We start from the raw sequence: 15,946 nt of genomic DNA on the forward strand, positions 1-15,946 counted from the left end.
ATAGAATGAAATTCTCATTGGGCAAAATTTAGTATCAGCAACTTGGCTCATTTGTGGGAATGAACAGAGATTATATATCGTTTTATTAAAATTTTCCACTTCAGACTTGTTTCATTGTTTTATATGCAAATTTGTAAATTCCAGTTAATGCTAAGCAAAGAGACGAGATTACTGTTGAAATGAAATGGCCATTGCATCTCCATGGCGTTATTTGTGTGTAAAGGTTAATGATTGTGTCTGGACAATCAATATCTTAACTTAATCTCCAACTCCAAACAAAAGAGGTTGAAGACCTACACCTGCTATGTGTTTTTTTTCTGCAGAGAAATATTTAACATTATTTTGATACAGAATGGCATAAATAACAAAGCTTAGACCGGGTTAGACCAAGCCCTTGAGTTACTTCAGTTGATAGCATCCATTTTATTGAGAGTCATGATAAATATATCTAGCACCCTTGATGACTTACTCTACAGTAATTAGCACCATACTTGGCGTGTAGAGATTGTGGTTTACCACAGGTCTGTTAGGCTATCCAACAACTACAAAACTCTCATCCACTTTTCCCAAAAATGACATTCGCCAGAGGCAGTTAGGAGCTTGCAGAGGAAGTGTGCAATTGGCTGAGTGTACATCCCCCCAAAAGACAGCAGTTCTAATAATATTGTCCTCTCTTGGTATAGGCCCACAATATTAATTAGACAAGTTCGTTGAGCCTAACCTTGGCTTCCCTAGGAAAGTGCATCTGACACATTTCCTCTCCACAAGTTTGCATTTCCATACCCACGGGGATGGCCCTTACATGAATTCTAGTAACAATGATTAAAAATATATGACACACTTTAAGTAATGTTAAAACAATAAGCGCTTTTGCAGATCCCATAGGAAGCCGGGAGATTGAAGTCTGTGTTTTTCTTTGGGTGTGCGTGTTTGACAGGTCTAATTGGTAAGATGAGCTCGAAGGAAGTAAGGCCTGCTTTTTCCCATGCATCGGGCCTGTGGTCAGAAAAAGAGGCCCCTTGTCTCCCGATGTCTGTCCTCTCGCTGTAGTGTTAATGGGCATGAGCCACATGTGAGGGAGATTATCAAAGTCAAATGAAGGAGAGTCACTGAGGAATGTGTGGCGAACCACTCCTAAAAGCGGCTCCACATCCCAGAATTACTATTCCATTCATGTACAACCAGATTTAAACTCATTAGACTTCTCTATTTACTTAGTCTCTATCGGCCCTTGTTGTACTAAAAATACCATGGCCTGCCTTACTTTGGCACATTCCGTCATTGTCTATGCACAGCAGGCCTTTACACCGAGGTGTATCTCGGATGGCTTCATGCTAAGGAGACAAACTGCTTTGTGTATTTTCCGAAATTATGGATCTACTTAGCTTCTCTACTGGAGAGTCTGCCTTCTGGTAGCATTCTTATTGTTAATTTATCTGGGCTTGTAGCGTGATAATAGGTTCATATTCATATGAATCATCATACTCACCATTGCTGGGATGTCAAGCCTCTTTCCTCTGTTGATGGTGTAGTAATAGGTTTGGATCTAGATTTCATGCTTGAGAATCCTATTATAGTCATCGCAATGTGTCATAAATATGTGTTTGGCTCCCTAGATCATTCTCTCTGCCTTCCCTATATGGGGGTAACTGGGTTTGGGGGCCTAAATGAAATGATTATGAAAGTTTCTCTTGGAGGGGAGTGGAGACAGAAAACTAAAGACTCCGGGTAGGGAAGCCTCGCTGGCTGGCTCCGGCTCGGCAGATGGCAAGTTGTTGTATGCATGAAAAATTCATGCTCAAGGTGACGTGCAGCTTGAAATTCCCCACACTAAATCCTCTACCTTGTTTTTTGTAATCGCTACTTGTTTTTGGACAGTGAATCATTTGATCTAGCATATGGAGTAACACATGATCTTAAAGGCAAACTAATACATAAGGCATATGATGTAAATTCAGTAATCAAAGCAACTAATTTTAATCTGTGATAGACAATACATAATTCCTAGTCAGTTGAATACCACCTTATTCACGTTTTTTTTTTTTTTTTATCGTGCCCTGGTGTTATGAGTGCCAGCTTCAGGAGCCGTCAGACATCCTTTGTTATTTCCACGAACCCGGTTACTGAATAATTGAAGGAGGTAAATGTTTAACATGTTTTTACAAGTTCCTCGCTGCAGTGTTGTGAAGACCCACTGTTTGTTGGGTCTGGGGAAACTGTTGGTTGCTTGCTTGTGAATGATGTGTTTCCATAGGAGACCACCTCATTGCCAGCCCCCCCACCCCCCTCACCCTCCCGCCCCAGCATCCCCCATCTTGTTCACATTCACGGTGGCTTGCTAGCAGCTGCAACGCACCAGCTTAATGCTTCTTCAAATGTCAGAAGAATGACTGTTTGTTTATCTTGAGTTCTGCCTCGCTGTTTATTCTAGCCGAAGCTGCATTTGCATCGACCTTGATTCCCTAAAGCCTGGCCCCCTCTCTCTCCTCCCAGAACCTGTTTACACTAGGCCTGCCCCGAGTGTCACCTAGGAAATCGGCTGATCATTCCACCTGGTTAATATTAAATGGCTCCTGCAAGGAGATGTGTTTGTTCATAAACACAAACCCCCGCTCCTCCTGTTTACTGTAGCCATGGCAGCAATCACTTATTAAACAAATAGCTGCTTTGTTTGCCAATGTGAGTGGTCTGCTTATCCCCCTTACAAGGTCTGGGAAGAAGTTGGAAAAAAGCTTCTGTGTCTCGAGCGGTGAAGTGGTGGGGTGCAGGGACCTGGGGCCTGTGGTGGAGGTGGTATGTGGTAGTAGATGGGGTGGAGGCAGGAGGGTGGGGGTTATTCCTGTGTACCAATGTTGTCACAGTAGTCTCGAGATATGCTTTGCTTATCTGTGACTTTTGGCTGAAGTGGCTGGCAAGATTACAGGGTTGTTTGGTCTGACTGTGAAGTCTCCTTTGGCAGAATGTCATCCCCGCCGTTGGTTCCTCTAAGCGGAGAAGGGCCAGGGAATTGTAGTCAGAGTGGCAAGTCGGTCCAGATTGTTGCAGACTTTCTCAGTGAGGCGCTTCTGGTTTGCAGAGCGGCTTTTCTTTGAAGGTAAAGATAGGCGAGGGCGTGGGACTGCAGTGTGGGAGGGTTAATGGGATCAAGCCCAATTTTCATATCTGTTGGTCGGTAGAAGATTCCAGGACACATATTGCCTATTCTCTGATTAGCCTCTCATGTATGATGAGGGCACCGATACTTGATTATTTAACATACGGCTTGTGTTTGACTTTTCCCAAGAATCAGGAGCCAAAATATGGCAGGACATGAGAGTTTCAAAAACCTTGAGAAGCATTCTGTTGTCGTACCTTTGGTACAGGCTGTTGTGTTGTCTAGTCTAGCAACCAAGCCGAACCTAAACAGCTCTAAAGTGAACCTCTCTCCATTGTCTTCTCCTTTGTGTGTCTTTATCTCCCGACCAAGAATGTTGTGCTTTTGTTGTGTGCTTGTGTAAACAGGGGCTGTGTGAGAACTTGGCGAATCGAAGCAGGTGGCCGTTGAGGCTTTACTGTCATGAGCATTAAAGAAAAACAGAACACGGAGAAGGGTCAGGGCACAGCTGTGCAGGCCGACCCTACCTTGAATCGACTGCTGACTTGTTTGAGCTGTTGAATTCCAGGCAACCATGACAGGGGGACAGGCATTAGATTTCCAGTGAGGGGGAAGCGGAGTGGAGGAGAGGCAGGGCTGATGAGCTCTGTCCGCCGGCTGCTCTCAACCTGTTGGCTCAGGTGGGAGACACATGTGACTCTTGTTTGTACTGTACTCCACATATTAGAGGCAGGGAAAACAAAACAAACTGTAAACAAACAGAAACTCTGACCTTTTTTATGATCCAATGTTTGTTCCAAACACTTGTTGTGTTTTGCAAGCATCTCCTCCCGAAGAACAGACAGACATCTAATAATCAGCAGCACAGCCAGTTGTGTTTTCTGTTGCCTGGTTTTAATCTCCTGGAATTTCCATTATTTGGATGCTTTTTTTAAACTCCTTTTTTTCAATTTGAACAAGGCTGACATGCTCCATAAATAACAAACAGGCCTTTTTCTCATGACTCTGTGTGCGTGCTGTTGTATGCGGAAGTGTTTGTGTGCGGATGCATGAATACATCTGAACCCCAGTAACTACACTACTTTTAGCAAGACGCTTGACCCATAATTACCCCTGAATATGTTTATGTTGTATAAATGGAATGGAGTGAAAAGCTAGCAGCATCACAGACAAGGCTATCCTCAGAGCAAAGGGAAAATAAATAGATGGATAAACAAACGCGGGGTGAAGTCACGTGACAGAGTTGCCCGGGCCCTAGCTGATGATGGTGTCCCTGCCTCAGTGCTTCACAGATTAACATTGTTATCAGCACAACTCTCTAATAAGGCTCTTTCCTATCTGCTTGATATTTATGATGGATAATGCCCATTTTCCATTTTCTTTTTTCCTCCAATTTTTTCACTCATGATATTGCAGCTTTGAATTATTCTGTGGTAAAATTAATGAGAAAGTAGATTTATGGGTTTCATTTGTTTGTCAATTCGAAAATTAATTGGGTGTTAATTTTAGCCATCCCCTCATCAGTGCCGGTTCCAAGCATGCGCGCATTACTTTGCATTCATTGTAGCCTTCCTCTCCTTTATTGTGGGTCACTAGTTCTGCATACATTAAAATAGCCCCGCGGCTCATTCTCTTGATTACTTTTGGAGATGCCATGCATTTGGAAATTTACGCCTTTCCGTTATAATTATGAAAATTTTGCATGGAATGACAGTGCATGCATAATAGCCATTACTTTCCCCCCTTTTATGTAGCTTTGAAAAAAAGAGAGTAGGCCCTCTTTTTTTCTCTGCATGTGGAAAAAATGTCTTTTATTTGAAAAAGAAGTGGGGGTGAATAACGTCAGCACATGGTTTATTTCAAATGGCATTTAATTTCGCCCGAGAATGTGTGTTTCTAATTGGTGCCTCAGAAGGGGAGTTAGTGCAAGCGGGGGCCTGTAGATGGAGTTGTGGCTGGCTGCCTCCCATCCCACAGTATTCCTCTTGCTCACTCCTTGTTTAGAAAATCCCATTATGGAGGGAGGCTGTGCCAGACTGGAGGGGTGAGCCGGGTCAACATCTGTCTGGAGGGGAGAGGGGGCCCAGCTCCAGCCCCGGCCCAGAGAACGGGGCCTGTAGGCCGGGCCCAAACTGCTCAGACAGGCCCCAGAGTGTGGGGGCGGCGTGACACACAACTGAACCAGCGCAGGCCACAGTGTCAGATGACTCACTCGGACGGGCTTCTTGCAAGGAGGGCTTCTACAGGAGAGGAGATGTAAACCATAGTGCAGTTTGGGGATGATTATTGTGCTGGTGCTGTTTTTACTCCCCGTAGCCCACAACTGCTACTGACGATAATCGAGCTGTGAAACTATCCCTAAGCATAGTGATTGAAAAGAGCAGCGCTGGCTATAGTGCTGTTTATTTTTTAATAATGCCATGTCTCGATTATTATCTTACTTTTGTTCCGTAAATATTCTGATGTGACAAGTTGTCAACCTCAATTTCCTATCTGTCAGCCTGAGTGTGTGTCCCCATGGTGTCTGGGTGTGTGTCTGCATCTTGTTTAGATCTGCATCTCAGGAGACACTGAGCCCGCATAGTTGAGCACATATTAACTCACATTGGCCCTCCTATTACACGCCTTAAACGCAACACCATAAATCTGCATTTAGTTCAATTTTCACCTTCTTTCATGATGAGGCCCAGTGTTTTAAGGGCATTTATTCTGCTTCATATAAATAATTAATCAGCCAAGTTAATTCGCTTCTGCCTGACTTGGTCAGCTTCATTAACCGCCCTGGAATTGGGAGGCTAGACGCGTCGCACCAGTGAAGCCTGTGACCAACACACAATAGATGTAAATCATTCCACTGATTTCAGGAATACAGGCCCAGATAAGCACCAGTGTCACTGGCACTCATCCCCAGAGAGACAGAGGGGGTGGGTGGAAAATGGGAGTCTGTCTGGCTTGTGTGTATCCAAAAGCAGAGGACTGAGAATGTAAGCAAATTGAAATTGAATGAAAGCCTTTCATATTTAACACTGATTTGTAAAGTCATATTTTCACATAAAGCACAAAAAGCATGCGGTGATACATGCAATTACACTGCCAGTATTTGTGTGTTATCCTTTTGAGTTAAATGAAGTTATGAAAGACAACATATTTTCCAGCGACTCAAAGAGGTTTATTTATATTCAATCCTGTATTTTGGTGTTAATTGAGCACCCCTGAAGGATTTGACTGTTTTTGCTCGGCCTCAGATTGGATGTTTCTCATGGAGATCCTTTGGCAGGCCTCACACAGTTGCCCTGTTTCCCATTAAAAAGCCATTCTGCCGTGGTTCTTCTGGGAGCCATGCGAGTAAATATATCCATTTCCATAGAAAGTGTTTTGTTTTGGAGGTCTAGTGTTTTCTTGGGCTCCTCTGCTCTCACTCAACTCAGGTTGGGTTCCTCTCCAATGTGCGCTGGACCCCCCCCCCCCCCGCCCCCACCCACCCAACCCCTGCATATGCCCCGTGACGGAGAACACAAACAAAACCTGAGTCCGGCTCCTTTTTCCTCCAGCTCGGTATGGACGTGTCATCTGCAAAGGATCTGCACCGGAAAAGACAAAACAAAAGAGCAGTTCATTACTCTGCGGAGAGGCAGTCTATAAGAGCGTGTGCGCGTGTGTTTGCCTCGTTGCATATGCTACAAGCAAACAAACAAGAAACAGGGAAGCACAAACCAATAGGGAAACCTGCAATAAAAGTGAAATTGTGTGGGAAGGATATGACACATGTTTATAGTTTGGCCCAGAGTTGAAACGCAACCTCATTGCTGTGTGTTTTAACAGCTGTTTCTCTCTCTCTCTCTCTCTCTCTCTCTCTCTCTCTCTCTCTCTCTCTCTCTCTCTCTCTCCCTCTCTCTCTCTCTGTCTCTCCTTCGCTCCCTGCTTTTTCTCTTTTCATGTCTTCTCTCAGGTTTTTAAGTCATGATGCAAGAATCTGGGACGGAGGCGACAAGCAACGGCCCAGCCAATCAGAATGGAGGAGCGAGCATGGAAGGCGGAGCCAGGGAGGGACGACCCAAGAGCGCCACGCCGTCGGTGGAGGTGACTGCAGCTGACCTCCTGCATCTCCAGCAGCACCAGGTAAACCAGTTCCCCTTTCACACCTGTCTTCACTTTATTAAGCCATGTCAACAGCAGGCCCAATCCCCCTCTTAAAGTGCCGTTAATATTTAATCAAACCCCAAAGTACATCTAGTACATAAACACATTATTATTATTATTTATGTATATTGAGGCGCTTTTTGAATATTTAAAGAAGTGGAAGTGCTCTCTCTCTGTGATTGTGTTTGGTTGCCAACGTATTTATCGTAGCATGCAGCATCTGCATTTCGGTGAAATATTTATCATGGTGGTCGGACATATTTTAAGTGTGTAGGTGCCACAGGATTTCGTAGACAGTTAAGGAACCATGACATCCAATAGGATGACAGCGTTTTCCCCCGGCTCATTGTAAACACGCCTCACACTCACAACTAATGCCACACTCCGCTGTGTCCAACCAATGAGGCGCAGAGATGCATGCCAGCTTTATTGTTAGTGAAGCCCCAAACATTTTCACCATCGCAGACTAGAGGCAAACAGACAAGCTCTTTCTGTTGGTGTCAGCGTTATGTGTGGCACACGACAGTGTGTTTAAGGAAACAGCATTGAAAAGATCAGTGTGTCTCCTGCTATCTCGGCCTATCCGGCAGAATGACTGGGGTTGTTGTCAGGAGCTGTTTGGTGATGATGCACAGGCTCTCTGCTGCTGTCTGTTGTCACAGCACATCCATCAGCATTTGTACAGGGAGAGGAACAATAGTGGGACATGGAAGATACTGCGCTCTAATGTATAACTTAACTAGGAATATGGCCTTATGAATCATGATTGCATTTACATTATGATTAGTCACATTTTCTTTTAATTATTTTCCCCTCTCACCTATGCTTTATTTTACTGTAGAGACAGATTACACAGTAGAGAGAGGGGCAGACATACAACACAGGCCAAATGTGAACTCATGATGTCAGAAATACATGGTGTGCGCCTTGGACCACTGAGCCACCAGGACGCTTCAGTTAATCACATTTTCAGTGTGTGGTGCAGGACAGCACTTATTTAAATATTAGAGGAGGAGAAGCATTTGTTTAGAAAGTCAGAAAGGGTGTGTCAGCATGCGTCCTGCTCCTCAGCCTCAGTGTTAGGCCTTTAGGCCTCTCCAGATTGCCTATCTGTCCTCCATCACCCCCCCGCCCCCCCAACACACACAGACTCGCACACACACCGCACCCCTTTTTTTCCAGCTCAAAATGAGCATGTCGTCAGTGAGAAAATCACAGCCATACTGAATTCATTACTGCAGTAGTCACACAAAACCGTGGATAAAATTTCAATAACTGCAGGCCACAGTTGAGTAAACAGTTGCACTGAAACTTAATTCCTGTTGACTTTTCCTTCATTCTTTGCCAGGGGCGCATTCTGATTCGCTCTGCAAAGACAACAGGGGTTACAACTTTGATGAATGCGAGGCAGACGAGAGAGAGAGAGAGAAAGAGAAAGAGAGAGAGAGAGAGCAGTGTCACGGATGCGCACTTGACACCAAGGAGGGAGGAAAAGAAACCTTCCCTCTAGAATAGAGCCAGTCGTCCAAGGATGGCCCCTGTTTTCTAGTCATCCAGAAAGAACTATTACTCTCCAGGATCTGTCTTGGCATTTTTATACGGAGGAAGGGAAAAGAAGCAACTCTTTCACCCTTCAGTGTATCACAGTAGCATTTTTCCCCCCTCTGCAAATAGCAAGTGCTTTTCGTTTTTATGCCTTTTGAACAAATCCGGCGGTTAATTTCTGTGGCCTACAGTTGGAGTTGAAACGAAGGGAGGCGTATTAATTGTTCTGTGTGATAAATGGCGCGTGGTTGGGGATGAAGGACGAGATGTCTCACTCTCAGCTCCTGACACTGGGCTTTGATAGGCTACTTACCAGGGGAGCGTTACTGGGGAGGCAGGCAGGCAGTCTTTTTATTCTCCCATTAGACTAACCCAGGATTTTCACTCATGCACCATGAACCATGTTAATTGTCCCCAGGGCATTAAGATCTTCGCTCAATTACTTGATAACTTTTTACTTTTTGTGGCATTTCACAGTCTTTCTTTTAAGTTGTATTTGCGGCTTGCACTAATACGCGGCTAACTGACGCACCGGGGCTTCTTGCATCCTTTGTTCTCCGCAAAACATCCAAGATGCCATTACCCCTTTAGGTGATGCAAAAATCAATCTAACATTTTCTCAGACTCAAAGTGCAAATGTATTAGAGTCCCCTGACTCAGTGGGAACAACAAACCTGGCAGTGGCATATCATTTATTCTTATTAGGGAACATAACTATGAAAGACAGTGCTCATTAATAAAGATGGGGGATGAAATAATTGTAATCTGTTTGATCATCTTGATTCTGACAGGGGAATTCATCTTGTAGACTAGTCAGATTTGGGGGAAGTGGACCATAAGCTTGATTTAAGCATCTCTATTAGTAAGTCAAATACTGGTTTTTAAACAGCGAGGAGAGAAAAAAAAAAAAAAAAAAAAAGGTGCTGTCTTCTCTCTCTAAGGTGTTGTGGAAATCTAGCAGCTTTCTCTTTTGAGGAACTGAAATTGTTATCTCTTGTGTTGTAAACACTCAAGCGCATTCAAATTCAATTGGTTGTGGAAAAAACGATTTCTTCTTTTATGGTTAGACGTTTGGTTGTGCTTTATGAATTTCTGGCTGTTGCACATTTTTGTTGCTTTTTGGATACAGTCCACATTTTTGAAGGCCTTTGTTCAGCCTGTGCTCAGTTTGTTTGCTTGTGCATAATATATGAGTATCTCTTTTCTCAGAACAAGAAAATAATCTTTTTCATAACAGATATGTGTTTGCCCCTGTCTCTTTGAGTATGTTGACTTTTCTCTGTTTTGTTTGTGTTGCAGAAGTTGTGGTTTTCAGTCTGTCCTCATGAGGAAGTGAAGATAGGAGAGAAAATAAAACAAAAACGGTCCTATAAAAGAGTTGTATTTCTGCATTAGCTTGTTTTGTGATTTGTGTGTGTGTTTTAATTGATTATGCAACAGGAAGTTGTGCTGTGAAGAGGAGTGGCCATAGCAACAGTTGTAGCCACATAAACACACAGTCACAACGATGACGTGAGGGAGTTGTTGTGTCAGCTCTGGAGCTGCTGTCTTCAGGACATTCAAGTCCCTGCACATATTTCCCATGATGTATGGTCAATTTCAGCGCTGTATTTATAACATCTTGCGTGTTTAAGCATGCAAGCGATTCCTTCACTGGAAATTTGGCTCAACTGATAGAACTGTAGAGTATTAAATATTAATATCCTGTCTTTTAGAAGAGCCCTTTTAATCAAGTTGGAGCGATTTCTAAAATATCAGCCTGTCTTTTTCTCTCATTGATACAAATACACCCCAACAATATCACAAAAGGAAAAAAAAAAACAGGGATGAATAATTGCTTTTCTTTTATTGCACACACATCCATCCAGCCTGCTTTGTCAAACAAGTGCTTTAAAGCTTTGTTACAAATCGCAAGATAAGGCCAGCCAATTATGGGTGTTTTTTTTCTTCCTCTTCTTCTTCTCTCCCCTCCATCGGGGCGTCCGTAGCGTTGCGTGTACAGAGGGGAGAGAGAGTCACACACATAACGGTGGCGGCAGAAAGAGCTGAGCAGGCACCGGTTGCCTGTTTGCATAATGCAAGGCTTACAAGGTCCCTCGCGGAGGCTTGAGAAGGTGGAAATGCACATCTTAGCCAGCGTCACTGAACTCTGCTCCGCCGAGCTTCGGGGGGGCGGGGGGGGGGGGGGGGGGTGCTGGATGATAAGCTGTGCTATCACATGACGGTACACACACCCACCCACACACACACACACACACACACACACACGTACACGCTCAGACAGAACAGAGACCCAAAGGCCGGGCTTGGCGTTGCAGGGGCCTGCTGGTTTCTGGGGTCCGGTCAACAGAACGGACTAATGGTCAGACTGAGCGAGGTTAACAGCATCGGGTCACAGATGAGGCCAGAGAGGCTCTCGCTGCGTCAGATCTGCGCTAATCGCATCTACTCCACCGTGGAGCTGAGGGCAGGAAGGAGAGAGAGCGCTATGCCTGGACTGAAATACATACACTGTTCTGCTGTTTCACAAGGAGAACGCAGCCTTATCACCGCACATTTGAATTGAAATCCTGCCAGTATCTTTGTGTGTTTTTTTTTTTTTTTTTTTCTTTCTCACAGAAGAATTGTATATCTGTGCAGCGCTGCATATCTAACACGTGCGATAAAGGCTGCTTTTCTCTGGGTGCTTTTTGACCAAGGGCTGTGGTGCATTATCCTACTGAATGTGCGCTTCCTTCCTGAGGCATGCGGTTGCATGAATGCACGCGTATGTGCACGTGCAGACACACACACACACACACACACACACACACACACACACACACACACACACATACAGAGTGCAGATCCACAGAGAGGCTCACACTGAAAGTATCTGTGTCCCCATAGCCTCGCTGTGGATAGTCTCTCCTCCATCTCCGGGAGCTCTCAGGTATCTCCATGTATACTGTTCATATTGTCAGATGGGGCCGGGGACGGCAGAGGCTCCAACTTATTGGAAAATCTGGCGGAGAGGATAACATCAGTGTTATGACACTGCATATTGCCCTAAATTGCTTTATTGGTAAAATGATAGTGCTCGTCCAATTTGAATAATTTTATGGAATCCCTCACAGAACAGTTTAATTATGTTATCACACAACTGGCAACATCTGTCTTTATACCGCAGCACATGACAGTTTTATTACAGGCTGAATTTCTTTGCTGGTTCTGGCAATTGATGTGTGATCTGATTAATAATCACACAGATGGAGGTGAAAATTGAACAGTAATGCGCTGGTATGTCGAAAAATAGGGGGGAAATAATTATTAAAGGGAAAAAAAAATACACAGCGTGTGTCACTGAAAACTTCATCATTGTTTTCACTAAGGCCTAAGCCTCCTTCAGTTGAACCATATTGCTTTTTTGAACACAGTTAATTGTTGCATGCAATATTTTTCTCCCTGGAAAAGATCTGTTTAGTCTAGCGGCAACTTTGCAAAGCCTTTTGTCACCCGGGTTTTTTTTTGTTAGCGAGGTTTTGGGAGGTAAACCACGCAGCACCTCTCCATTGTCTCATGGATGCCTTCCAAGACAGCCAGCCCATGAACTCATCCATTTTGTTGAGTCTACCTCCAGCCGCTGCTCTCCGAGTGGGGAGAGATGAAGCACAGGTCGCATGTGTGCCCTGCCCAGAGTTTAAAATAGGTGACTGCTGCATGGGTCGACATCCTGTTTACACACCCTCCTTATGTGGGCAGCGGGAGGGGGGGAATCACAGGAGTTGTTTGACAATGAGGAGTGGCTCTTCACCCCCCCTACCCACCCCACCCCACCCACGTCCCAACAACGCCGGATCACTTTCAGGTAGAAGACTGCATGGTACCGTAGCTCACAACTCATCCTGGCCCATATGAAAAGGAACAGTGTGGATAATGGATTTCAGGTCAAATGGTCACTCCCTGGAATTACAGGGGTTCCATCTTAGGAATTAAAATGTTCCTCTATTTATACACTTATATCATCAAAGACGCTTAATGAAGACATTCTTCAAATTGTATTTTATTTGAATGGTTAAATTTAGTTAAGTTATTACAAAATGGATCAAAAATCTTTTTTTTCCAGGCTGTTTTGGACTAACTCAATCACAACTGGACATGGTCTTGATTGGCTTCCCTCACTTAAGAATTACTGAAATCCCTCCAAACAGGCCAGTTTGTAGTATTTGAACTGGAAAGCCTCCACTCAGCAGGTTTACCTCATTTGAATTAGCTGAGCTGGTGTTGTCAGCCAATCAGGGTCCAGTACTGTGACTGTTCTGCGTGTAAGATCTTAATCTTCAAATTCATGCGATAAATACCTTTTTACCTAAACTGCATGTAGTTGCAAAACATTGCGAATAACGTTATTCTTATTGTGAGACATAGTATATTTGGAAAAAACACATGAATAGTGAATAATATGGGACCTTTTAAGGTTGTACGCAGGAGGAGAGGTGAGGAAAGTGTAAAGTGATGAAAGTTGATTCTGCATCCCCTATGTATGAGGATATATATGTCCCTGTGGAGAGTGTGTGCATGAGTAAACCTCTTAAGGACCATCTGAGGTGGGCCTGAGTGTGTGTGACATGCGTGTTTGTACAAATGCCTCCTATGTAAATGATGCGCCTGTATGCTGGTATCATTAGGAAGAGTGAAGTGGCTCTCATTGTGTGGCGCCCGGATGGTCTTTGATGGCCCTGTCTGCGTGTTTGTGCTGAAGTGGGCAACTCTAAACTCTGAGCAGGTGTCTGGAGCAGCTGGCTGGAGGCAGACAGGGAAACACGTCTGCGTCGGTTCAGTATTAGACGACTCGCAGTGAGGCCCCAGCTAGCCAGAGGACTAATGCATCTTCAATGTTTTATTTAACGTAATGCCGACAACCTCTCCTGAACGCTCCGCATCAAGACACACACACACACACACACACACACACACACACACACACACACACACACACACACACACACACAAATCCTCACACGTGCACACACACAGACGCACAGACTCATTTTGCTCTGTTTAGCTGAGCAACTTGTGTGTTTAGCGTTGTAAATAAGTAACCGTTTTAACAGGGCCTCGGGAGACCGTGGTTGGGAAAGTACAGGCTCAGACATGACTGGTTTTAATAGCCATTGTCAAAACACTATTTCAACAAAGCCCCTTCTTCACCGGATTGGAATGTTTACATTTAGTTGAATAATAATGCCATTTTTAGGAGAAACTGTTCTTTTAGGATAGCCAATTTGACCCAATTTATTAAGGGTAGAGTTAAGGATGCACAATTCCTCTTGGGAAAACATTCAAGCACAGGGCCTATCCATTTTTAATGAGAGCTCTACTTTAAAAACTTCATAGAATTAATATGTATCAGTGAAGTCTTTCCTGCGCAGAAAACTTCAGGGTAATTAATATTCATAGGCTGTGCTTGTTAACACCCCCAATGCTAGTGCAATGTAGATCCAATTAACATAGAATGGGCCCTAAGGAATTGGGCAGATAAGGGTTAAACGAGCTATTGAAATTGAAACCGGGACTGTCTCCTCTTAAAACACTTATTTGTTTCAATAAGCCCTAATCCTTGTTGCAGATTAAGGCATCTGTTGGATGCTCAAAAGGACAGCTACGAAGGTAGAGTTGTCAGAGCTAGTTCACAGAGACATGTATGTGCATGCAAAGTATTTGTGTGCGTGTGTGTGTGAGAGAGAGAGAGCATGTGTGTGTTTGTTTGTGCGGGCAAGCATGTGCCTATGCGTGTGCACTTGCTTGTGTGTACGTATGCGTGGAGGCCATCACCTACAGAGCAGGTCTAATGTGAAAGCCCTGTAGTGAGACTGGCTTTTATATCTTATTCATAATCTCCTGGCACAGTGTGGGTAATAGACGTCAGTGTTCATCCCCGGCGTCAGCCTCGGAGCCCAGGCCAGGCCGGGTGACAGAGGGGGATGTGCCGGGACTCAAAGGGGAGCTAAGTGACGGCAGCAAAATGCCTGTTTTCCGCCCGCTGCCGTCTGTTAGCACACAGCCTTCAGATATTGCTCCCTGGAGCACCCTGAGACAACTGTGCCCACCATGTCTCAGCTCCTAAAGGACTCAGGACTAGCTCTAAACAGGTTAGCTAGCTGATAGGATGAAACGGGGATGAAGGGACTCGAAGAGAAAGGAGAGAGGAGGATGTTTTTTTTTCTTCCATCTACGTCACTAGGTTCCTCTTTATTCTCACGAAGGTTATTGTGGTTAACTAAAACCAAGTAGGGAAAAAGCAATTAGTAAAGTATAATGAAAACACAAGTGTGTATGCTGGGGAATGGAAACTTGACTGAAACTGCAATGTGCCTTGAAACTGACTGAAATGAAATTGCGTTATTATCATTTGTAGCCTTTTGCCCACAGCCAAAAGGAGATTGATGGATAATAAGACCCACATCTTTTGAAAAATAGAAACTAAACTAACTGAAATTGAAATCACAATTAAAATCCATTTATTTTATTTTATTTTATATCTCCAGACTATTATATCGCTGGTCCACACATGGACAGAAGGTGTGACATTTGAGCCTCCTCAGGTAGAAACTCAGTAGAGTTGGGCAGGAGAAGTCTGTGCTTTGTAAAACTATTTCTCAGGCTCCATAGCATCTCTATACCTTATATATTTCCTAAACCTTTATGTATGTACATCGCAAATCATTGGCAAATTATGCTGTCGTTACTTATAACTCTCTTACTGTCTTTTTTTTCTTTCATTTTTAAAATTTTTTTTTATACACTTTCTGCGTGTGTGTGCATATGAGGGGGGCGATGGAAGGGACGAGGGACATGAGGATACTCTGTGTACTCGGTGTATTATTATGTTTGTTTGTTTATTCATTAGTGCTGGTTATTGCACACTTTCCTTTTGAAAGTGTGCTGACCTTAATCTGTGGTTCAGACTGTTACTGGTACACAGTGGTGTTGTCATGATGCCAAACAAGAAAAGCCATCAAGTAATGTGTTACCACAGTTGACTTGGACAACTTTGACACAGAGGCTTCAATACGTTGGTCGGGTGTCTTTGTCGGCTCTGCAAGTCAAACAGTTCCATATTTGACTCCTGGCACCAGTTTGTCAACCAGTTGAGGTGAACTGGGATTCAGTTCAAAACATGGTGGA

At 44.0% G+C, this 15,946-nt stretch overlaps 1 protein-coding gene across 3 annotated transcripts in view; it reads left to right on the forward strand.

Moving 5' to 3' along the window:
• The window catches only part of foxp1b (forkhead box P1b), a 99,874-nt gene that overhangs the window by 12,056 nt on the left and 71,872 nt on the right, over positions 1–15,946 (forward strand). For all 3 annotated transcript variants that reach the window (XM_071520116.1, XM_071520117.1, XM_071520119.1), the window contains exon 3: positions 7,044–7,213. In XM_071520116.1, coding sequence (XP_071376217.1) covers positions 7,055–7,213 — 159 coding nt within the window. In that variant the 5' untranslated portion in view covers positions 7,044–7,054. The remainder of the gene's footprint in view (positions 1–7,043; positions 7,214–15,946) is intronic.

The sequence above is a fragment of the Centroberyx affinis genome, unplaced genomic scaffold, assembly GCF_046629955.1.
Source record: "Centroberyx affinis isolate AG114_WGS23_722 - 3 ecotype Tasmania unplaced genomic scaffold, CSIRO-AGI_Caff_v1 ptg000771l_1, whole genome shotgun sequence".
In the NCBI taxonomy this organism is placed as follows: domain Eukaryota; kingdom Metazoa; phylum Chordata; class Actinopteri; order Beryciformes; family Berycidae; genus Centroberyx; species Centroberyx affinis.